Raw genomic sequence first — 23,981 nt, forward strand, 5'->3', positions numbered from 1 at the left:
CAAACTCTGAGATTCACTGAGTTAGGAAAATCGAGACAAAGAATTAGCAGACTTAGAACCTGCAGACCAGGTCCCTGTCCGCACTGTTACAGGAGAAGCAGATGACGGACGAACATTTTCATTTATTATTGTCACAGGTTTAAAAGCTGACTGTGTGCTCAGGGATCCTGAGGTCCTGATCAAGGAGATAAAATAACAGGCTGGCCAGGAACTGGAGGCAGATGTGGAAAACATACAAATTCAATTCCAAATGTCCACTTTATGAAAGTCTGAGATTGGCCTAAGTTATATTGGCCTCAGTTATATAAAATGTTCTGATTTTCAAATTAAATCCTGAAGAAAGAACTTCCCCTTAGTATTTACATGTGTCTAGGGTCTTTTCAAATTCCAGAATAGAGCTTTAAATTTAGGGAAGGAGAGCCACTGGGAAAAGAAGAATTCTCCAAACCATCCCCTCAGCCCATCCCCAGCCTACCAAAATGATCTGGCCCATTTTTCCTGGTGACCAAAATATAAAATAAATATTTAATGTATTCTCCAAATATCTGGGCTGTTCAGTTTTTATTAGGAGAAAAAAGCAGAATTCTTTTAATTTATGTGTGTTGGCCTCATAATTCAACACTAAATGAATGCCTGACATCTGTCACTCACCATGCTAGGTGCAATCAGAAATGAGGAAGACGCAGACCCTCCCCTCCAGGAACATAAATAAGCAATTCCATTTTGTTCATGAGAATAATTTTACAGGACTGTGGTGTTATTTATAATTTAGTTTTGTAGACTCTTGCTGTTGGAAAGGACAGAGTGTCCAAGTCCGGTTCCCAGCCGGTGTCTAAACAAGGTCAGAAAGTCCTACCTGGCTCTCCCCTCGATGCAGAGGCATCACTGTGGGCAGCTGCCACCTATGTTTACACCACTGGGAGCCTCAGAAAGGCTGCCCCCCTTCTCCCTCACCACACTAGGCTAGTACAGCCTCAGGGTGTCCCTGGCAAGGCCAGTCCCTCCCACAGCCAAGTGCTGTAAGCATCTGAACAAGCTATCCAGTGGCCCTGGGTCTTCTCTCCTGCAGGCCTGGCATCCTGGCCCTTCAGCCCCATGCTTGGGAGGGGCCTGCACTGTGGTGGTGGCCAGGAGGCCAGTCTCCGCTGCAGCGGGGGCCTCCACAGTGTCTCCCAAGCCACCTGTAGCAGGTCCATTCACACACATGTCCCCTAGGGGGCGATAAAAGACAAAAAACTCTGGCCACAGGGCAGCTTGTTCTGGCCTGCAGGCTTGCAATTTTGCAAGGTGAGGAGGACGGGTAAGCAAGCACCTGCTTGCTGGTTTTCAGACTTTTTATTAATTCAGGAACCTCATTCTTCAAGTCTCAGCTCCATCCTAGCTTTCTCAGAGAGACTTTTTGTAAATCCCCTTCAATATTAATGAGGTCTCTGGTACTCCCTCCTGCTTATTTGCCTTGTAATATGACCACAATTTGTAATCATGTATTTAATGCTGTGCTTATTGGTTTAACCTGTCTCCCTCAAAAGACTATAAGCTCCAAAATCATCAATATCATTTAATTCAAAATATAGTAAAGTGCTTTAAAAGATCAATGTTAAAGCTATAAAAGATATTTACCTGCATTTCCTTTATCATGAAGACCAGAACATTTCCAGAGTGTTCACTTAAGAACCCCTGAGAATAATCTGAACTAACTGAACTAACTGAACCCTCCTGGGTTCAAGTGATTCTCCTGCCTCAGCTTCCCAAGTAGCTGGGATTACAGGCATGAGCCACCACACCTGGCTAATTTTGTATTTTAGTAGAGACAGGGTTTCTCCATGTTGGTCAGGCTGGTCTCTAACTCCCACCTCAGCCTCCCAAAGTGCTGAGATTACAGATGTAAGCCACCATGCCCAGCCTGAACTAAGTCATTCTTAACGCTCATTTTCTAGAAAAAGAAGATGGTGTGCCAAGGAAGAAAGATCAGGCTCAGGGTGGGAAAGCCCCCAGTCCAATCCCCAGTAGAGGAGAAAATACAACTTCTCTGACCCTCTGACTCTTCATCTACAAAATGGGAATAAATGCAAATCAGAATGGTGGTTTGAAGGAAGAGAAACCAGAATCAAGACAAAGCACTGGAAGACAGACTCTCGCTGAAGGGTTTCAGAATCCAGGTGTCAGCAGGTGCGCCCCAGCCCTACCTCAATGGGGTAAGTCCCTTCAGGGCCACGGCCGCCCAGGACTTCTACTCCTTCCTGGAAACTTACACCTTCAGCCCTCTGCCATTCTCTGTTCATGCCCCACAAACAGAAAGAAGGGAAACTCAGTCCTTTCACTGAAATACGCTCACCTCCAAAATTCACCTAGTCAAAGGAGGAAAGTAAATACAATAAACAAGTATGGGAGGAAATCTTAAAACAAAATACAAACAAACAAATGAACAAAACCATACTTTAAATGAATAACCATAATTGCACTGAAATAGGAGACGATCAACCCAAGTAACTTTGGAAGCTGCTGTTTACACCAGATGCCTCGGGCTAAAGAGAAGAAGAGCTCTAATTAAATACTGAACTCTAGATAGCGGGCTTCTTTTTCACAAAGACATGGTTTCCTGGTTCTGAAACTATTTTTAGTATAGTCCAGGACTGAGCAAATAAGTAACTATATTATGGATAGTGAGATCCAGATTTTTCTTTGTCAGAGAAGGGAGTTATCAATATGGAAAGGAGAGAGGATAGAATACACTGTGTTGTTGAATTACAACTGGAAAAATCCATGTGAACTCAATGATTTTTAAGAGAGAAATACAGATTGTGTAGGTGTGTCTTGAGTTTAGATACATGTATGTCTCATATATGTACATACATACTTCTGTTTCCTAGCTGTGTTTCTGAGAGGGCGGAGAGGCAACGACACCCAGCTCACCTAGTTCCCAGATCTCCGTTTCTAAATGCCACTCTCCACTAAAAGAAACCAGGTCCCCTGTAGAAATAGCTGATTCCAGAGCTGGAACAGGGAAAGCACAAAATGAGCCCAGAATATCTTGTACCAGAAAGTAAGGAAGTCCTCATAAAAGCGGGGGCATGCTGAAGGAACACAAAGGCCCAGTTTAACACAACTGGCCAAATATGGGGCAATCTGAGCACCAAATTAAACAATAAGAAAAGATTACAGACCACTGACTAAAATAAGCATTCCTGAGTCTACACAAATATAAATAAAGGAAAAGAGAACGTTCTTGCTTACACAGACAACTAGTAAAACAAAATGGTAACAATGTGAGGTACGGCTATGTGAATTAGCTGACTGTAATAATCATTTCACAATGTATGCCTGTATCAAAGCATCACATCGTACACCTTACATACAATTTTTGTTAATTACACCTCAATAAAACGGGGCGGGGAGGTGGAAGAAGACAACTAGTAAATGCGGAAGAAATGACGGAATTAGACACCCATCACGTAGCAGCCATTCTGATGATAACCAACTCTGGCAAGAATCATCAATGGGTGCTGAAACTACTGAATGAAGAAAGTCCTTGGAGTGAGGAGTAGCAGGATAAACATAGGGTCTCAAATAGTTCACCACAAGGCATTTCATTACAAAGGGGAAATACAGTAACTTTACAGTGAAGAAACCTGGCCTCCTCAAATATGTAGCATCACCAGTAATGGGACAAATCATGATCACATGCCTCCTGCTATGGTGTGCTGAGAACGCAGCATTGTTTCTGCGTCGTTCCTGCCCAGAAATGCAGAATTTAAATCCACTCATGAGGAAGCATTACACACAGCCAAAGGGAGGTAGAGTCTACAAAATAACTGGCCTATACTCCACAAAAATATCAATGTCGTGGAACACAAGGCCAGAGGCAGCGCTCCACATTCAGAGAGTGAAGAGACATGATGCTGGAATGCGCGGCGCAGCTGAGGTGTCCTTCCGCCATAAAGGGTGTCGCTGGGAAAATCAGTGACATCTCAAGAGGAACAATGCACTGATGCTGTTTGTCATTTTGATAACTGAAATGTGCTTATATGGGAGAATGTCATTGTGTTTAGGAAATAAACACCAAAGATACTTAGGAACAGGCAAAGGGGCATCAGCTCTGCAACTGTATCCCTATGGCTGAGAGAGAGGACACAGCAATGTAGTAAAATACTAACACTCAGGAGACTGAGTGAAGGGCATATGAAAAGTTTTTGTACTACTCTCTCCATTCTTCTGTAAGTATAAATTGTGTCATAATAACAGGTTAAATGAGAACAAACCCTACATCCAACATGCCTTCGGTATTTGAGCATCTCAAGGAGAGGTCAACACACAACAGGCTCCATTTAGCCATCCTCCTAGTTCATTTGCCTCTCCTTCTCATCGCTGGATCTTCCCTGCCTCTCTAAACGCTCCAGAAGCTCCAGATCCATGCTCTTTTACTTGCAGAAACTTCAGCTCTCGTGTGTTCCTGTGCCCCCTCCCCCCTGGAATCCTCAAATCAAGCTGGCTCAAAGAATAAAAGGTGTCCATGTAACCAAAGCCTTTCTCCCTAGAAGACATTCGGAGTATTAAATAGAAAAAGCAATCAAATCCATTACGGTATAATACCGTAGTGATAACTACAATTCCCTAAATGTTGCCTCATTATATATCTAAGGTCTTCATTTTTTAAAGTTGGAAAATTAGTTCTCAAAAGACATCTCCACATTGAAAAAAAACACGAAAATGAAGTCACCTGGGAAAGGGAGGATTCTCATGCCCACAGCAGGATGGTCGAACCGCAAACTGATGGGTCTCAGGGCTTCAGGGGAGGGAGACAGGCAGAGAGAACCCAGGAGAAGGCAGCAGCCAGAGGAGGACAAAGCAACCATGGCCCAGGCTGCAGTGGAGGAGCTCACTCCAGACCCAGGGCAAGGGGGTTGCGTCCACATCCTCCCCGGGAGGCAGCCCGGCCAGGAAGGCCCTCGCAGACGCTCTGAGAAGTGAGACGCCTTGGCTCCGCTACCAGTAGGGCCCCTGGCCACGCTCTTGAGCAAATCCCACACCCCTTGCTCTCTCCATCTTTGTCTCTGAAAGGCAAGAGGCACTCCCCGGCTGCCAGGCCCATGCCCTCCGTCCGTAACTAAGGATGCGCTGCCCCCAGGCCTGGCCATCTCCAACCAAGGAGGCGCCACCCTCCAGGCATCGGGAGAATTACCTTAACCAAGGTGGCGCCAGCCCCCAGGCCTGGGCCATCTCTAACAAAGGTAGCACCGCCCCCAGGCCCTGCCTGCGTCTCTAACCAAGAAGGCACCACCACCCCCAGGCCCAGGCGGCATCTCTAACAAAGGCGGCACCGCCCCCCAGGCCCTGCCTGCATCTCTAAACAAGGAGGCACCACCCACCCCCAGGCCCAGGCAGCATCTCTAACCAAGGAGGCGCTGCCCCCAGGCCCTACCCGCATCTCTAACCAAGGAGGAGCCCATCCGCAGGCCCAAGTCCTATCTGTAACGAATGAGGTGCCACCACCCAGACGCCCAAGTCTCTAACCAAGGAGGTGCCACCCCCAGGCTCTGCCTGCATCTCTAACTAAGGAGGAGCTGCCCCCAGGCCCTACCCGCATCTCTAACGAAAGAGGCACCACCCTAAGGCCCTGGCCCCATCTCTAACCAAGGAGGTGCCACCCCCAGGCGCGGGCCATCTCTAAACAAGGAGGTGCCACCCCCAGGCCCTGGCCCCATCTCTAACCAAGGAGGTGCCACCCTCAGGCCCTGGCCCCATCTCTAACCAAGGAGGTGCCACCCCCAGGCCCTGGCCCCATCTCTAACCAAGGAGGTGCCACCCCCAGGCGTGGGCCCCATCTCTAACCAAGGAGGTGCCACCCCCAGGCCCTGGCCCCATCTCTAACCAAGGAGGTGCCACCCCCAGGCGCGGGCCATCTCTAAACAAGGAGGCCCCCCGGGCCCAGGCCCCATCTCTAGCCAACCAAGAGAGCCCCTGAGTCCCGGGCCACCCTGCGAAGCAGCACGGCGTTCCTGCCAGGAGTTGCTATAGGCGACCAGGAGTGGAGAACAGCCCAGACACCTCTGAAGCCACCCAGGAATCAACAGGAAAGTACAGAGTGGAAACTCGCATCGGGAGAATTACCTCGTAAACCTCCACCAAGGGCAGAGTAGGAGGGATGCTGGGCGCCTCCGCCGCTTCCCACAGAGCATGCAGAGGTGAGGCCACCGCCTCTCCATCTACACCCTTCCTTCTCAGACTCGCGCACTCTCCTAGGAAGTCCTACCATCCTAGTTATCCCTGGCTGGCGCCACCCACCCGCGCTTCTCTCCAATAAGGCCACAGCCCTACCCAGGTGGGACAGGGCATCCTGCCGCCACAGAAGGCTCTGATTGGCCCAGAATGGGCACATGACACCATTCACAGACCAACCAGCACTCCGAGGGGGTGTGGCCTGAGGCTGGAGCCACCCCCGCCCAGCAAGGGGCCCTCCTAGGTCTCTGGGAGCCCGCTCCAGTCCCAGGAGGCTGCAGGCGAGAAGCGCCGGCGTCTAGAAAAACTTGGACTCTACATATCTCTCTCAGGCATATTAAAGGTTCTGAGCTGCCCTCAGTCAGGAAACTCATCCAACAATTTTTTTTTTTGGAGACGAGTCTCGCTGTGTCGCTCAGGCTGGAGTGCAGTGGCACGATTTCGGCTCACTGCAACCTCCGCCCACCAGGTTCAAACGATCCTCCCACCTCAGCCTCCAGAGTAGCTGGGAAAAAGGTGCCTGCCGCCACATCTGGCTAATTTTTTTGGTTTGTTTTTGGTTTTGTTTTGAGACAGTCTCGCTCCATTGGTCTCACTCTGTCACCCAGGCTGGAGTGCAGTGGCACTGCAACCTCCACCTCCCTTGTTCAAGCAATTCTCCGTCTCAGCCTCCCGAGTACCTGGGATTACAGGCACCCGCCACCATGCCTGCCTAATTTTTGTATTTTTAGTACAGACAGGGTTTCACTATCTTGGCCAGGCTGGTATTGAACTCCTGACCTTGTAATCCACCCACCTCAGCCTCCCAAAGTGCTGGGATTACAGGCGTGAGCCACCGCGCCCGGCCTTTTTTTGTATTTTTAGTAGAGAACGGGTTTCACCGACCAGGCGTGGTGGCTCACGCCTGTAATCCCAGCACTTTGGGAGGCCGAGGTGGGCGGATCACGAGGTCAGGAGATCCAGACCATCCTGGCTAACACGGTGAAACCCCGTCTCTACTAAAAATACAAAAAATTAGCCAGGTGTGGTAGCGGGCACCTGTAGTCCCAGCTACTCAGGAGGCTGAGGCAGGAGAATGGCGTGAACCTGGAAGGCGGAGCTTGCAGTGAGCCGAGATCGCGCCACTGCACTCCAGCCTGGTAGCCTGGCCGACAGAGCGAGACTCTATCTCAAAAAACTAAAAACTAAAAAAAAAAAAAAAAGGGTGGGGGAGGGTTTCACCATTTTGGCCAGGCTGATCTCAAATTCCTGGGCTCAAGTGATCCGCCTGCCTCGGCCTCCCAAAGTGCTGGGATTACAGGCGTGAGCCACCGCACCCAGCCAGCACAACAATATTTAACACGCCCAGTGCTGAGCAACAGACCCTTATGTCACATAGTCCCTCCTACCTGCTCAGACTGCACACAGAGCAAACTCCAAAAGCCCTGCGATAAGGGAGCCACCAGGGCCAGTCAGGAACACGCAGAAGGATGACCCAACTGGGGCCGGGCGCGGTGGCTCATGCCTGTAATCCTAGCACTTTGGGAGGCCAAGGTAGGTGGATTACCTAAGGTCAGGAGTTCGAGACCAGCCTGGCCAACACGGCAAAACCCCATCTGTATTAAACATACAAAAAAAATTAGCTGTGCATGGTGGCAGATGCCTGCAGTTCCAGCTACTCTGGAGGCTGAGGCAGGAGAATCGCTTGAACCCAAGAGGTGGAGCTGAGTGAGCTGAGATCACGCCACTTCACTCCAGCCTGGGTGAAGGAATGAGACTCCATCTCAAAAAAAAAAAAAGAATGACCTAAATAATAGCAGCAGGAGAAGGAGGCAAGGGAAGGCAGAAGAGATAGACAGCGTGCCCAGGAGAGGCAGCGGGGAAACGTGACAGCACAGGACAGCCAATTATTCAGACACTCCAGTAGGCTTGCTAAGGAATTCTGAACTAAAATAATAAGACCAATAATAAAGAATGCCCTGATCATATCTATGTTCCTTGCATCCAAGAATTCCAAACACCATGCCCCACCCAAATCGCTCATGCCCTGAGCCCCTCTTCCCTGGAACATTGTGGTAGAAGCATCAGAAGGTCAGGTGAACCATCAAAGCCACTGTGTCCCAAAGAGGAACTCTCCTCCCACTCAACAGAACCAGCCTCCCGACACCCCCAGGGATCCAGGGCACAGCACCCTCCTGGCCACCCTCTCACCTTTGACTCCTCCCCTGGAAGGGCACCAAGAAGCAGTCACCAAATCCCATCAATGTTCCTGCCTACCTGATGTCTAGCCATCAGTTCCCATCACCAACTCTTTTCCCAATTCAAGCCCTTCTGTGGGCATTTCTTACACAGTCTTCCTATTAGACAGCAAAGACCAAAGAAAATTAAAAAGGAAAAGTACAGAATGTTTTTCTTGATTACTTTGTCTTCTAAAAATTTAGAGCAGGAGAAGGAGGAGAGTGAGATCAACATTAAAAAGGCAGAATCAAAGCCTAGTGTTCCAGGGCACCTCGTATTTCTGCAACTATATCTCTATATTCCCACATTTCCCTAAAGTCCAGTGATCTTAATCATTGCCCCTCACCCCCTCCCCGCATTGCATAAGGAACTGAGGATAAAGCCAGGGTCCACACCTGAAAGGAGGTCAAACCCACCACAAGGGCAAACAGCAAACTCTGGCAGGAAAGGGTTAATAACCCCAAAGTATGAAATGCTTCCATCAATCTCTAAGGAACAATAAGGCCCAAAGAGGGAAAGGAACAGAGACATGAAAGCAATGACAATAGAGGAAATAAAAGGAGCTAACCCACGGCCTGCAGGTGTAAAGACCTGTGCTTTGGGACCACACTGACCTGGGTGAGTCTGGCTGCACTCCTAGTGAGGAGTGGACTCTGTGCCATGACTCTGCCCTGCTGAGCCTGTTTCCTAATCTGTATAATGGCAATAACAGCATCTGCCTCCCTGGGTCCTCATTAAATTAAATGAGGTAGGGTGGGAAGTGCTGACGGCCCAGGTGCTCAAGAAATGTGACGGAGTCCACTCAGTAGCCTGAAAAGAGCACAGTTTGGTTTGGGATTGGACAGCCCAAAGATCAAATCCTGGCTGGACCACCTACCAGCATGTGACCAAACCTCTCTGCCCCTCCGTTTATTTGTCTGTAAATCAAAGATAATATCCCAACATGCGAGAACTGCAGTTACGCTGGCAGAGAACAATGGCTGGAGAGCACTTCACACAGCACTGGGACACGATGGAAGCTGTGATGGTAGATAACCTCTCTGGTGGTTAAGAATGTGAGTGCTGGAACTTCATGCTGTTGGGATGGACAAGGCACCAGGGCAGAAGCCTCGGCTCAGGCAGAAGGCTGGCACGCACCCGTGGGGAGCTAAGTGGCATACAGGCAGTGGGGCCAAGGACAGCTGCAAGTCCTGTGCATCATCAGGCAGTGATACTCCCCGACAGACTTTGAAAAGCCACAAGCTGCCTCTGATGGAGTCTTAGGCGCTGAGTTCAACATGGGCTTGCTCAGCAAGAACTCTCAAGATCACCTCAAAAGCACTTCCTGAGCACCAGCCAGTCCAGTGTGTACCTCACCTGATTTGGTTCTTCAGAGAATAAAATCCTCAGATGAAGACATGTTTAGCTACAATTTTGTAGTAATGGGAACTGAGGCTCAAAGAAGTCACAAGGTCTAAAATGCAAAGCTAGGTCTCTGGGACTCCAAAGCCGGTGCTATTTCCCAGAGCCCACATTTCTAAGGTGGGGGACCCCACAGACACCCAACTCAGCAAGAAGCAAGGCCAAGGAGAGGAGAGAAAGGCAGGCTAGATGAATGAGGAGTTGACCCTGCTGATGGAGGCAGAGACTCAGGACGTGGGCAGGGCCTCGCAAGCCAGAGGCTACTGGATGGCTCAGCCAGAGTGCTGGCACCTCCAGCAGGAGAGAGGCCGGCTGAGCACACTCCCCTCCCTCCACCCCGGTGCTCGGCAGCTCGGGCCTTGACCCCTGTACAAAGAACGCACAAAGACCTGGAGGTTCACTGTCAGACTGTGGGCTGTGACTGCCCCACCTCAGAGGAGCTCTGGCCAGTCCAGGGGGAGGCAGAGGCTGCGTACCGTGTCAGGCTCCCTCATGCTTCCCTGCCTTGCCCCCTGCTGTGCCCCCTTGGCCTGGTCACTCTGCTCAAACATCACCCTGTGGCTTTCCTGAGCCCCTTGCCCAGCCCAGGCAGAAGTGACTGGCAGTGACCATGTCACTGATCCCCCTACTCTACCTTGTACAAGCTTCTAGCACTGTCCAAGGGACCCTTGTACAAGTGAGTAAGTTTAAGTCAAGAGACAGGGTTGTGTCGCCATCACCACAGTCAAGACACAGACCAGTCCCAAGCACCCCCACCAAGCTCCCGGTGCCTTTTCAGTCAGTGCCCTCACCCCCCACCCACATGTAAATGTGTGTTTATGGTAAATACCCATAAAATGTACCATCTTAACTATTTGTAGGTATACAGTTCAGTGGCATTAGATACATTCACGTTGTTGTGCAACCATCTCGACCATCCATCACCAGAAATATTTTATCTTACAAAACCAAAACTCTATGTCCGTTAAACACTAACTCCGGATGCCTCCTCCCCCAGCTCCTGGCAACCACCATCCTACGTTCTCTCTCTTTGAATTTAACTACTCTAGAAACCTCATGTAAGGGTAATCATTTGGTAATTGTCTTTTTGTGACTATCTTATTTCACTGTGCACCGTGGCCTCAAGGTTCATCATGTGGTAGCCTGCGTCAGGTTTCCATCCTTTTTAAGGCTGAATAATACTCTATTCTATGTATATACTACATTTTGCTTAGCCTTTCATCCCTTGGTTTGTTTCCAAGTTTTAGCTATTATGAATAATGCTGTCATGAACATGGGTATACAAATATCTCTTTGAGATTCTGCTTTCAATTTTGGGAAATATATTCCAAGAAGTGAAGTTGCTGAATCACATGGTAATTCTATCTTTAATTTTTTGAGAAATTTCCATACTGTTTTCCACAGCAGCTGCACTGTTTTACATTCCAACAAACAGTGAACAAAGGTTCTAATTTCTCCCATCCTCAAAGTGTGTTGTCTTTTGTGTCTGGCTTCTTTAACACGACTTTGAGATTAGTCCAGGTTGTTGCCTGCATCACTTTTTCATCCTTTTTCATTGCCAAGTAGTATTCCTTTGTATGGATATACCACAATTTGTTTAGCTATTCACCAGCTAATGTGCATTTGGGCTGGTTCCAGTTTGGGGCTTGCTATGCTTTCAATGTTCCCTCCAAAAATGCATGTTGAAACTTAATCCCCAATGTGGCATTGTTGAGAGGTGGGGCCTTTGAGATGTGATTGGACCATGATGGCTCTGCTCTCATGAATGAATTAAAGAGATAATGGATTAATGGGTTATCATGGGAGTAGAACTGGTGACTTTATAAGAAGAGGAAGAGAGTCCTGATCATAGTACATTAGCAAACTCAGCCCCTTGCCACTGATACCCTGTGCCACCTTGGGGCTCTTCAGAGAGTACCCACCCAGCAAGAAAGCCCTCACCAGATGCAGCCCCTTGACCTTGGCCTTCTCAACCTCCAGAACTATAAGAAATACATTCCTTTCCTTATAAATTACCCAACTTCAGGTATTCTGTTATAAGCAACAGCAATCAGACTAAGACAGGGCTATTACAAATAAAGCTGCTATGAATATGTGCATACTTGTCTTCAGATAGACATAGGTTTCATTTTTCTCGGAATAGGATTGCTACCTTTTATGGTAAGTTGATATGGTCTGGCTGTATTTCCACCCAAATTTCATCTTAAATTGCAGTCCCCATAATTCCCACATGTTGTGGGAGGAACCCAGTGGGGATATAAATTGAATCATGGGGGCTGTTTCCCCCATACTGTTCTCGTGGTAGTTAGTAAGTCTCATGAGACCTGATGGGTTCATAAGAGGTTTCCCCTTTCACTTGGTTCTCATTCTCTGTTGCCTACCCCCAAGTAAAATGTGCCTTTCACCTTCTGCCATGATTGTAAGGCCTCCATAGCCATGTGGAACTGTGAGTCCACTAAATCTCTTTTTCTTTTTTTTTTTTTTTTTTTGAGACAGAGTCTCACACTGTTGCCCAGGGGCGCAATCTCGACTCACTGCAAGCTCCACCTCTGGGTTCACGCCATTCTCCTGCCTCAGCCTCCTGAGTAGCTGGGACTACAGGCACCCACCACCACGCCCAGCTAATTTTTTGTATTTTTACTAGAGACAGGGTTTCACCGTGTTAGCCAGGATGGTCTCAATCTCCTGACCTTGTGATCCGCCCGCCTCGGCCTCCCAAAGTGCTGGGATTATAGGCGTGAGTCACCGCGCCTGGCCTAAACCTCTTTTTCTTCATAAATTACCCAGTCTCGGGTATGTCTTTATCAGCAGCATGAAAGCAGACTAATATGTAAGTATACCCTCAACATTGTAAGAAGCCAGCAAACTATTTTCCAAAGTAGCTGTACCATTTTGCATTCCTACCAATGACGTATCAAAGTTCCAGTTGCTTCACATCCTTATCAGCACTTGGGATTGTCTTTTTAATTTTCACCATTCTAGTGGGTAGGTAGTAGTGTCTCACTGTGATTTTAATTTGCATTTTCCTAGGAACTAGTGATATTGAGCATCTTTTCATACATTTATTGACCATTTTTATACATTCTTCTGTTAAAGTATCTTTCAGACCTTTTGCTCATTTTAATTAGTTTTGTCTGCCTTACAGACTGTGAGTACCTTCAGAACAGCTCTCAAGGACCCCTCAATGCCTAACTCCTGTGAGTACCATTCCCATAGAGGATATGTGAGCAGTGCTGTGGAGCCACCTAACAGCTCATGCCTTGGCCATTGCATGCAGCCCAGATAGGGCCTCACACACAGCAGGCACTTCAGAGATGTTTATGACCACATCAGCAAGCGCAGATGGCCAGTAGCACTAGGGAGAGATTGAGTGGGGCTGGACAGCCACAGGGACCAGCCTGAGCTTCTGTATCCTCGCTTGCAAAGCAGACATAATAAGCCCACCTTGCAGAGCTTTTGTGAAGAGTAAACTAAAGAATGGGTGTGAAGCGCCTGACTGAGCAGGTCTACAGAAATGATAGTTATGACCAAGCCCTATCTTATGCCCCTGCAACTGCATGAGGGATTAGATCCAATCCCTCCTCATGCATTTAATCCTCCCAGATACTATTAAAAGTGATAAAGTGTTCAGGGAAAGAAGGTGAAGACTGACAGAGGGAGAATGGAAGGGGAAGAGAGGAGAGGGAAAGAAGGAAAAAACGGATGGTGGAAAAGAATAAAGTCCCCTGCCATATGCCAGGTATGTTCCCAATCCTCCTCTATGAAAACTCTACAAGCACGCTACCGAGTAGGTCTGTGGGGACCATTTTCATATAATACAGGAAGCGATGGTGACTCAAGATACTTGCCAAGGTCCCGGGGCTGTTAGACAGCAGGACCAGGACTTCCACCCAGTTCTGCTTCCCCGCAGGGCCCCTTTTCCCTGCATTACCTGAGCCTGGTTCCCTATGGGGCTCTCTCCCCGAGGAAGGGTCTTCCCAAGGTGCTTCCAGGAACCTGGCTAGCCCTGAACAAGCCCCTCGCACCAACTCAGAAACAAAAACAGGCAGAATTCAAAAGATGCTTCTCTCTACCACCATAGGAGGAAATTGAAGACTACAGACCCAGGGCTGCACATAGGAAACCTGCAGAGTTTTCGTGTCCCTGAGCCTGTTATGTTCACCATTCCTCTTTCCCTAGAAACAAACACAGATGGAATGCCTGCAGGTCCCTAAGGTAAAAGTCAAGCCCTCACCAGTCCCAGGGGCTTCCTCTCTGAACTATTTCTCTAAATCTGTCCCTTCTCATCCCTACAGCCTGGACTGCACTAGGACAGCACCTAATGAAACTCTCCTGCCTGCATTTTTGTCCCTTCAAAAAGTGTTCTCTTGCTTATTCTTTATACTTCAAAAATTACTATAAAGCTGTAGTAATCAAGGCAGTGTGGTACTGATAAAGAATAAACAAATAGAGCAATGGAACAGACCAGAAAGTTCAGGAGTGAACTGACGCATAATTTTCAAGAAAAGAGCCCAAGTAATTCAATGGAGGAAGAAAAGGTTCTTCTAACAAACGAGGCTAGAAAGACTGGATATCCACATGCAAGAAAAAAACATTCTCCATCCCTACTTCATACCATACACAAACTTATTAGAGATGGACAGTATACCTAACAAAAGCAAGAAATATAAACCTCTAAAAAAAAAAAAAGGAGATTTTTCTTAGTGACCTTAAAGTAGGAAAACATTTCTTAAGAGAAGATACAAAAAGCACTTCCTATAATTGTAAAAATAATGGCAAATAAAACTCCAGTAAAATCACAAACTTCTGTTCATCAAAAGATGAAAGACAAATAGGTGAGCAGAAATTGGGAGAAAATATTCACAACATACACACACACACACATATATATACAACAAAAGACAAATATCCAGAATATATAAAGAACTCTTACATTCCAGCAACAAAAAGACAATAACCCCTATTTATGTATTTACTTATCTATTTATTTATTTTTAGACAAACTGTTTCACTGATGCCCAGGCTGGAGTACAGTGGCATGTTCACAGCTCACTGAAGCTTTGAACTCCTGGGCTCAAGCAATCCTCCCACCTCAGCCTCCTGATTAGCTGGGACCAAAGGCATCCACCACCATGCCCAGCTTTTTTTTGTGGAGGTGGGGTCTCACTATGTTGTATGTTGCCAAGGATGATCTTGAACTCCTGGCCTCAAGCAGTCCTCCCACCTCAGACTCCCAAAATGCTGAGATTGAAGGAATGAGCCACCACACTCAGCCCCCAATTTATTTTTTATTTTATTTGTTTTGAGACCAAGTCTCACTCTGTTGCCCAGGCTAGAGTTCAGTGGTGCGATTTCAGCTCACCACAACCTCCACTCCCAGGTTCAAGCGATTCTCATGCCTCAGCCTCCTGAATAGCTGGGACTACAGGCATGAGCCACAAAGCCTAGCTAATTTTTTTTTTTTTTTTTTTTTTAATTTTCAGTAGAGACAGGGTTTCACCATGTTGACCAGGCTGCTCTTGAACTCCTAACCTCAGGTGATCCACCCGCCTCAGCCTCCCAAAGTGCTGGGATTACTGGCGTGAGCTACCATCCAGCCCCCAATTTTTTAAAATAGGCCAAAGACTTGAACAGACATTTCTCTAAAGATGACACAAATGGCCAATAAGCACAAGAAAAAATGCTCAACATCATTGGTCATCAGGGAAATGCAAATTAAGGGAGATACCACTGCATATCCTCTAGGGAAGGCAAAATGAAAGACTGAAAACACCAAATGCTGGTGAGGACAGAGAGCGAGCGGAATTCTCTGACTTTGCTGATGGGAATGTAAAATGATACAAACTACTCTGGAAAGCTATTTGGAAGTTTCTTAAAAAGTTAAACATAACTACCCTATAACCCAGAAATTCTACTCCTATGTACTTATTAACCCAAAAGAAATGAAAATAAATATCCACAAAAAGGCTTGTACAGGAACATTCACTGCAGCTTTATTCCCAATAACGAAAAACTGGAAATAGACTATGGCTGTATCCACACAACAGAAAGAAACAAACTACTGAATCTCAGAAGCTTTATGCTGAATAAAGGAAACCAGACACAAAAGAATTATATGATGTTCTATAGAAGAAGAAACTCACCCATGGTGACATCAAGACTAGTGGTTGTGGCTGGGAGTGGTGGCTCATGCCTGTAATCCCCAGCCCTTTGGGAGACCGAGGTGGGCAAATCACTTGAGGTCAGGAGTTCCAGACCAGCCTGGCCAACATGGTGAAACCCCATCTCTACTAAAAATACAGAAATTACCCAGGTGTGGTGGTATCCCCCTGTAATCCCAGCTACTCGGGAGGCTGAGGCAGGAGAATTGCTGGAACCTGGGAGGAGGAGGTTGCAGTAAGCCGAGATCGTGCCATTGCCCTCCATCCTGGGCAACAAGAGCAAGACTCCATCTCAAAAACAAACAAACAAACAAACAAACAAAAAGACTAGTGGTTGCTTGGGGTGAGGAGCAGGGATGGGATAGTAAGGGGCAAGAGAAAACTTTCTGGGCTGATGAAGAAGTTCTGTATATTGTTAGGAGTGTGGGTTATGTGAGTGGTCAAACTCTACACTTAAGGTCTATGCATTTCAGCATATACATAGTACCCAAAAAAAAAAAAAAAAAAACCTGTCTCTTGGCAGCTGCCAGAGATCTTTCTTTCTGAAAGGCTAATCAGCCAGCCTTGTTATCTTCCTGTCCTTCAAAGTTTCCAAAATAAAGTCCTGACAGCTTCCCACTACTCAAAGGCCTTTCATCACAGACCTCCAGCACCCCATGCCCCTCCCCAAACTCAGTGCTCACCTGGTCACAAAGAGTGGGTCACACCTGTGTCACTGCACCAGCTGTCCCTTCTACAGGGCACCTCTGCTCACCCTACAAGACCCAGCTCAAAACATCTCCTCCTTCAGGAAGCCTTCCCACAATCCCTGGGGCTGGGGTAGATGCGCCCACTCTGAAGGCCTCAATACTCAAGGCTTACTTCCATCATAGCACCTAGCCCCATTCCTAAAGGAATCCGTTTTCCACTGCCAGGACTGCATGAAATCCTCAAGAGAAAACAGCATGTCATATTGGACTTTGCATCCCTAGCAAACAGCACAAAGTTTGGCATAAACATCTAGGTAAACTGATGACCAGCTTGATAGTAAAAAAAAAAAAAATTAATAAGCAGTAATAATAACCCTACGGGGCAGAGAAATGGTAGCAACTCCTGAAGAGGCCCACCAGCAGGGACACACGGAGAATATCTAACACTAAGAAGGAAGCCAGTTAGGGCCCTACAAGAAGCCTTGGGGCTGAATTAAAATGCCCTCCAGCGATGCCAGGACACCCCAAGCTCTCCTGGTCCTTGACTCCAGGTCCCATGGCTGAGCTGATCCTCTTTTCCCCCACTGCCCAGTAAGGGATGCTGCCCCTTTCTTATTCAGACAACCTGCAGCTTCCACTGGCATCCTGTAAGGCCAGGTCCCTACCCCACCCATCCTGCCTTGATCAGACTGTGTTGAACACAAAGGCACCCGATTCCAGAGTTCCACCTTTTGCAGCTCCATGTATTACATGATTTAAAAGAACTCAAAAGATTTGAAACAAGTATATTGAAAGGGATGACTGAACCATGTTCACTGTTGTGCTATTCACAACAGCCAAGTATGGAATCGGCCTCAGTGGCCAACAACACATGAATGATTTTTTTAATGTGGGACATATACACAATGGAATATTATTCAGCTGTAAAAATGAAATGCTGTCGTTTGTGACAACATGGATGAAACTGGAGAACACTGTGCTAAGTAAAATATGCCAGCACAGAAGGACAAACACTGCATGTTTTCTCTTACATGTGAACTGTAAAACAATGGAGCTCAAAGAAGCAGAGAGTAGAATGGTGGGTACCAGAGCCTGAGGGTGTAGGAAAAAATGATGATCAAACGGTACAAAGCCTCAATTAGACAAGAGGAATAGTTTTTTCTTTGAGACATATTGCACAGCATGGTGAATATATAGTAATAATGTACATTTCAAATTTGCTAAGAGTAAATTTTAAATGTTTACTTACTACTAAATGATAACTATTTGAGGTGATGGATATGTTAATTAGCTTGATTTAATTATTCCACATTATACTCATAAATCATAACATTACATTATACCCCATAAAGAAACAAATATGTCCAGTTACAGTTTTTTAATTTAAAAAAAGAAAATTGTTACCCAATTTTAAGTCCCTGTTTTTATATTAATATGCCAAGCATTATCTTTATAAGTAAACTCAATTATCTAGATATTTTGTGTTCCCTGAAAAAAAAGGAGGGAACTTTAAATCTGTAAGATGTTTAAAATGTCTATTTTGTTTTGCTCTGCTTTTTTTTTTCTCTTTTAAAAAAAAATTACTCAGCCAGGCACAGCGGTTCATGTCTGTAATCCTGGCACTTTGGGAGGCTGGGGCAGGCGGATCACCTGAGGTCAAGAGTTGGAAACCAGCCTGACCAACATGGTGAAACCCCATCTCTACTAAAAATACAAAATTAGCCGGGCATGGTGGCGCATGTCTATAATCCCAGCTACTTGGGAGGCTGAGGCAGGAGAATCGCTTGAGCCCAGAAGGCAGAGGTTGCAGTGAGCCAAGGTCGCACCATTGCGCTCCAGCCTGGGCAAAGAGCAAAACTCGGTGTCAATAAATTAATTTAATTTAATTTAATTTAATTTAAAAAATGACATTTAAAAAAAAATTACTCGGCTGGGCACAGTGACTCAAGCCTATAATCCTAGCACTTCGGGAGGCCCAGGCGGGTGGATCTCTTGGGCTGAGTTCAATACCAGCCTGGTCAACCTGGTGACACCCCATCTCTACAAAAAAAATACAAAAATTAGCCAGGTGTGGTGGTGCACCCCTGTCGTCCCAGCTATTCGGGAGGCTGATGTGGGAGGATGGCCTGAGCCTGGGAGGCTCTGCCTTTCCATCCACAAATGCTTTCAAGAAGCGAGTGGATGACAATGTACTGAGCTGTACGCTGGGAAGTCTGGTTCTGGGAAGGGAAGAGACAAATCCCATTTCCTGAATGCCATCAGCAGCCACCTGTGGCAGGATTGTGTCTCCTTTGCCAGTGAAGGGACTGGGGTCCCAAGGGTTCTGTGACTTCCCTTAGGTCAGGAATCTGGTGAGAGGCAGATCTCTGGACCTAGAACACGTGCTCTTTCTACCCTCCTAAATGTTCCAGCCCTGAAAGTTGATGCCTGCCCTTGAGAAACTGCAAAAACAGTGAAACTTTAACAGGGTAAACAGCTGAGAAGAGAGGGAAAACTTAACTCTAGGCTAAATCTCTTTTACATAATTAAATCAGCCCATCTTGGTGCAGACTTTTTCAGAGGCTGTATGCTTGAAACTATCTATAAAGGGAAATGCAATTAAGGAGACTTTTTAATATATCTGATTCTTGACTGCCCTTGCTCTAGGCAAGAGCTTAATTCTACTGAACGATAGCTATCTTGGAAAAGTTATGTAAATTGCAAGGTATGGGGAGAAAAGAAACAGGAATCCTTTCACCAGAGGCAAATGAGAAGCCCACTGAGAAGGGAGCACTGTGGTAAAAGGGCTCCAATTCACACAATGACCATCTCAGCTCATTTGCCACCTACAGCTGTGCCCTGTAGACCACTGCAACTCCACCTCGTTATCATTCATTGTACTCCCTTTCCTAAATCAACCAAAACAGGAAACTCTTTTCAGAAATTAGCTGACCATGAGTTGACAGTAACACGTTTTAAAATATGATCTTTTCTCATTTGGTACAGCTGGAAATTGAAGGAAACTTCAACATATGTCCAGGGTTCTTTTTTAAAACTGTTGGGTAAATTCCAGAAGTGGAGAAGTGGGCAACTCATTCTCTCTATATAAGCAACAACGTGGGAGGAGGAAGGCACCAATCGAGAAGATATTTCACGTTTATCAAAATGGAGTCACTCATGTCAAACTCTAACAAAATGGAGCCAGGGGATATGAAGGAAGGGCCCTCACGCTAGTATGCCTATGACAGGAACTATGCCAGGAATTCCTTAGAGCCTGTTGCTTGCACAGGACACTTGCCTCGTGTGCCTGTCTCCAATGGACTAATGCCAACTCCTGCAATAAGCCTCTGAAACCAATGGTCTTTGTTTCAAAACCGCTTAGGTGGACTTCCCTTTTGGGTCTTAAAAGTTTCCATTTGCCCCAACTTCTTTGGATGTACCTATGATCCAGCATAGCGCACGTATCTAAGTTGCAATCCCCTATTATTCCCAAATAAACTACAGTTTCGGGATCCCATATCCAAAATGCTTGGGACCAGAAGTTTTAGAATTCCAGATGTTTTTGGATTTTGGAATATTTGCATATACATAGTGAGATAACCTGAGCATGGGACCCAAGTCTAAACATGAAATTTATTTATGTTTGATGCACACCTTATACACACAGTCTGAAGGTAATTTTACAATATTTTTAACTTTGATCATGAAACAAAGTTAGTGTACGATGAACCATCAGAAAGCAAAGGTGTCACTATCTCAGCCATGCATATGGGCAATCTGTGGTTGTCTGGCATCGCCATCATTCCCGACTCTGAATTTCTATGCTACCAGTAAGACAATCACTTTCTTACGTTTATTTACACATAAGTCCTTACCACTAAAAAGATACGACACACCATTAATACAGTGAAAAACAAGGTGTTCAAGGTACCTAAGCGGCACAGCAGCATCACCAGAACACATGCATCAGCTGCTAAACAACAGAACAATAAACAACGGCTGGCTTTAAGTCCACTGTTTGGCCTGCATTTCTTTCGGAGTGTTAACAGCATCGTCTTTACAGTTGTGCAACTGTTTTTTTGTTTTGTTTTGTTTTTTGAGAAAAATAGAGATGGGGTTTCACTACACTGCCCAGGCTGGTCTTGAACTCCTGGACTCAAGGGACCCTCCCGCCTCAGACTCCCAGAGTGCTGGGATTACAGGCGTGAGCTACTGCGCCCAGCTATGGAACTGCATTTCTGCTGAGAACCTTCACGAGGTCAGATAGAAAATTTTCCACTGTGGCCTCATGTCAGTGCTCAAAGTTTCAGACTTTGGGGCATTTCCAATTTCGGATTTTTGGATTAAGGATGCTCAACCTGTATTTGGAGAGCAGGTCTCTCCGGTGCTCATTTTAGGCTGACATAAGACAGCACGCCTAAATTAGCTGGGCACCACAGCTAATCAGCACACCTGTGGTCACAGCTACTTGGCAGGCTGAGGCGGGAGGTTTACTTGAGGTCGGGAGGCAGAGGTTGCAGTGACCCCGAGATTGCACCATTGCACCCCGGCCTGAGTGATAGTGCGGAACTCTGTCTCAAAAAATTAAAAAAATTAAATTTAAAAAAAGCATGCCTAATATAGTTCGGGTCTCCTGACCCAATATTCGGCTCTGGGCCCTCTGTCACTCCAGGACACATTCTCCCACATCTAGCAACGCAGCAGGTGGAGGCAGGACTGCGACTGGGACTGCTCTTTACCCCTGCCTGGCGTGCAGAGGGGCTCCTTGAAAAGCTGTTATTTGAACTAAAGTCAGGAAAGGTGTCCCTGGGGGTTAGAGGTAGGACACGCTACTTCCTTCAGCATGGGGACACACACTACAGATGTTTCAGTAGATGAACTGGTAGGCTCGGAAGATAAAGCTGGTGAGAGGCAGCGGTGCAGGGTAAGTCCCAGTGACACGACGTTTGCATCTCCAAAAGGTCACTTGGACTCCAGCAAAAAAAGCCAGACTGATGGGCAGGCGTGATCAGTTAGCGCGTTCGTTCTTTCATTCACTAAGTATATACTGAACACTTACATGAGCCAAGCCCTGTTCTAAGAAGATGGAGGTACAAGTCAGGCGAGCACGCAGGAGTTTGGATTTTAGCCCAAGTTGGAGGAAGTTAATTTTTAAAGCGCCAGATCTGTCGTTTTTAAACTCTGTAAAGTTGACCTCGCTGAACTTCTGTTCCTCATAATAAATGACCTACAAATTAGAGTTCTCAAGAGAGCTGAGCAGCAAAACGTGTTAAGTCAGTGCCCAAATGTGGAACCTTGTGGTAATTACAGGTGAAGGACCCCAAGCTCAAGGTTAAATGACTTGCACCGGGTGTGAAGTGGCAGATCTGTCACTCTATTAGGTCCAGCCGGCGGCCGGGAAGCCTGCAGGAGGTACTCATTTCGCTGAGGAGGAATCTGAGGCCAGGCAAGAAGGAAGCCCCGCCAAGGTCCACTCAGTCAAAGAGCTGGCACCGCCGGGATTCGAACCTCGCGCCCACTGCGTTCCGTCGCCGGCGCGCGCCCCGACGCCACCCATTGCCGTGGAAACGGCTGGGCGCATGCTCTCCCACTCGCTCCCTCCTTGCTTTTTTTTTGCGGCGGGATACCCCAGCGACTGAACGTGAGCCGCAGGACGCAACTACGTTCGCTCTCCTCCCCAGACCCGGATCCCTCCGCGGCCGGCGGCCGGCGGCCGGCGCGCTGCTTCCCGACTCGACGCTCGAAACGGCTTCCCGCGCGCCGCGCCGCGCCCCACCCCCACCCAGTCTCACCCCAACCCCCAGCCCGGCTCACCTGCCGCCCGCGTCTCCATGGCAACGCCCCCACCGCGGAGGAAAAAAAAGCCTCGGGCTCTTCTGGGCCCCCTCCCGTGCCGACCGAGGGGGCGGGGCGCCCTGCTGACGCTTCGCTTTTTATTTTTATTTTTTTAAGAAAAGAGCCGGCGAGGTTATGGCGAATCTGCGGCATCCAACATGGCGGATGGAGTCTTCGCCCTCCTCCCCACGGGGCGCAGACGCCTGCGTAGCGGACGTCCGCCTCGGGTGACCCTCCCCCGGCGCCGAGCGCGGCCCTGCAGGGCCGAGCTAACGCGCATGCTCGCAGCCGGGGGCCGTGCTTTTTATCCCACTCCGCGGATTCCGCCGCGCCGCGTTTTGAGCCACGCCCAGGGAGGGGCCCTCGGGAGGGCCGGAGCGCGGATCTCGGGATCAGGAGTCTGGCGGTTGTGCCAGGCCTCTGCTAGCGCGACCCTAGACCCGCGGCATGTGGGGCGGCCGGGCTGGGCGTGCAAGGAGAGTTCTGGGTGCGCTTCGTGTCCCAGCTCTACCTCTCACTACCTAACTTAGGGCAGCGAATTAACTTTTCTTGCTCTCAGTTTACTCATGTGTCCATCGGGGTGCTCCCAACCTGCATCCCGCTCAAAACTGCGGCGTTTCCTGAAGCGTGGGGTGCTTTCCTTTGAGCCACCCGGCTGGGTTTTAGGGGCTACAGAGCACTGAGCGGCCCAAGATCACACGTGACAAGGCGACTTCCTCCTCTCTGGTCTCTTTTTGTCCGGCAACAAGTCTGCGCCGGGTGTGCGCGCCTCCAACACCCGCTCATTCATTTCTCTGCTTGTGGCACAGCCTTCGGCAGGCAGCTGAGTCTGGTGGAAATTTAATGACCTTGTTTTTGGTTTTGATGTGAAGGTGTTTAGCTCCAGCACTGTAGTCCTCGGCTCAAATGATATCTTCCAGCCCCTAACCCTCACCCCGCGAAACCCATCTAAAGTAACCTTCCAAGACACTTCATATTTTCTACGTGGCATCCATTCCTATCTGACATTATCTCCCTCTCTTACCTCTGTCTTGGTCACCCCGTTAGCCTCAGAAACAAACTGAGCCTGACATTTATTTCATGAGTAATGAGTTGATGTGGTCCATGTTCTAAGGTCATTTTCTGTTTATGACATAACGTTTTTCACTTGCAGTAGTCACATAAAGTTTTCTTTTTAAATTGTTTACATTTTCAAAAATCAGTCAACTTAAAATGGTGTACGTGCTGCAAAGACATGCCCCACCCCACCCCCCCAAAAAAACTGTAAAAGCAGACTTCAAGAGACTGAAGCTTGGGAAACTGATTTGTGTTCATGGTTCCCCTGAAATGCTAGTCTCTGCCTGTTCTTCTTTTCCTGGAATAACCCTCTTTGGTTGCTGCTCAACATGAAATTCTCAGGCAGCCCTGAAGCTCACACTTCACGTTCCCACAGCTCTGGTCGCACTGGCCTAGCTCCGTCCCCCACTTCTCTGTTTGCACAGCC

At 47.5% G+C, this 23,981-nt stretch overlaps 1 protein-coding gene across 2 annotated transcripts in view; it reads right to left on the minus strand.

Annotated features, from left to right (window-relative positions):
- ZFAT (zinc finger and AT-hook domain containing) overlaps positions 1-22,672 on the minus strand; it is a 234,782-nt gene extending 212,110 nt beyond the window's left edge. Inside the window, exon 1 of one of the 2 annotated variants that reach the window (XM_003276274.3) lies at positions 22,478-22,672. In XM_003276274.3, the coding sequence (XP_003276322.2) occupies positions 22,478-22,496 (19 nt within the window). In that variant the 5' untranslated portion in view covers positions 22,497-22,672. The remainder of the gene's footprint in view (positions 1-22,477) is intronic. The other variant, XM_003276277.4, reaches the window with a different exon arrangement.
- Between the last annotated feature and the right edge of the window lie 1,309 nt (positions 22,673-23,981).

The sequence above is a fragment of the Nomascus leucogenys genome, chromosome 16 (genome assembly GCF_006542625.1).
Source record: "Nomascus leucogenys isolate Asia chromosome 16, Asia_NLE_v1, whole genome shotgun sequence".
Classification (NCBI taxonomy): Eukaryota; Metazoa; Chordata; class Mammalia; order Primates; family Hylobatidae; genus Nomascus; species Nomascus leucogenys.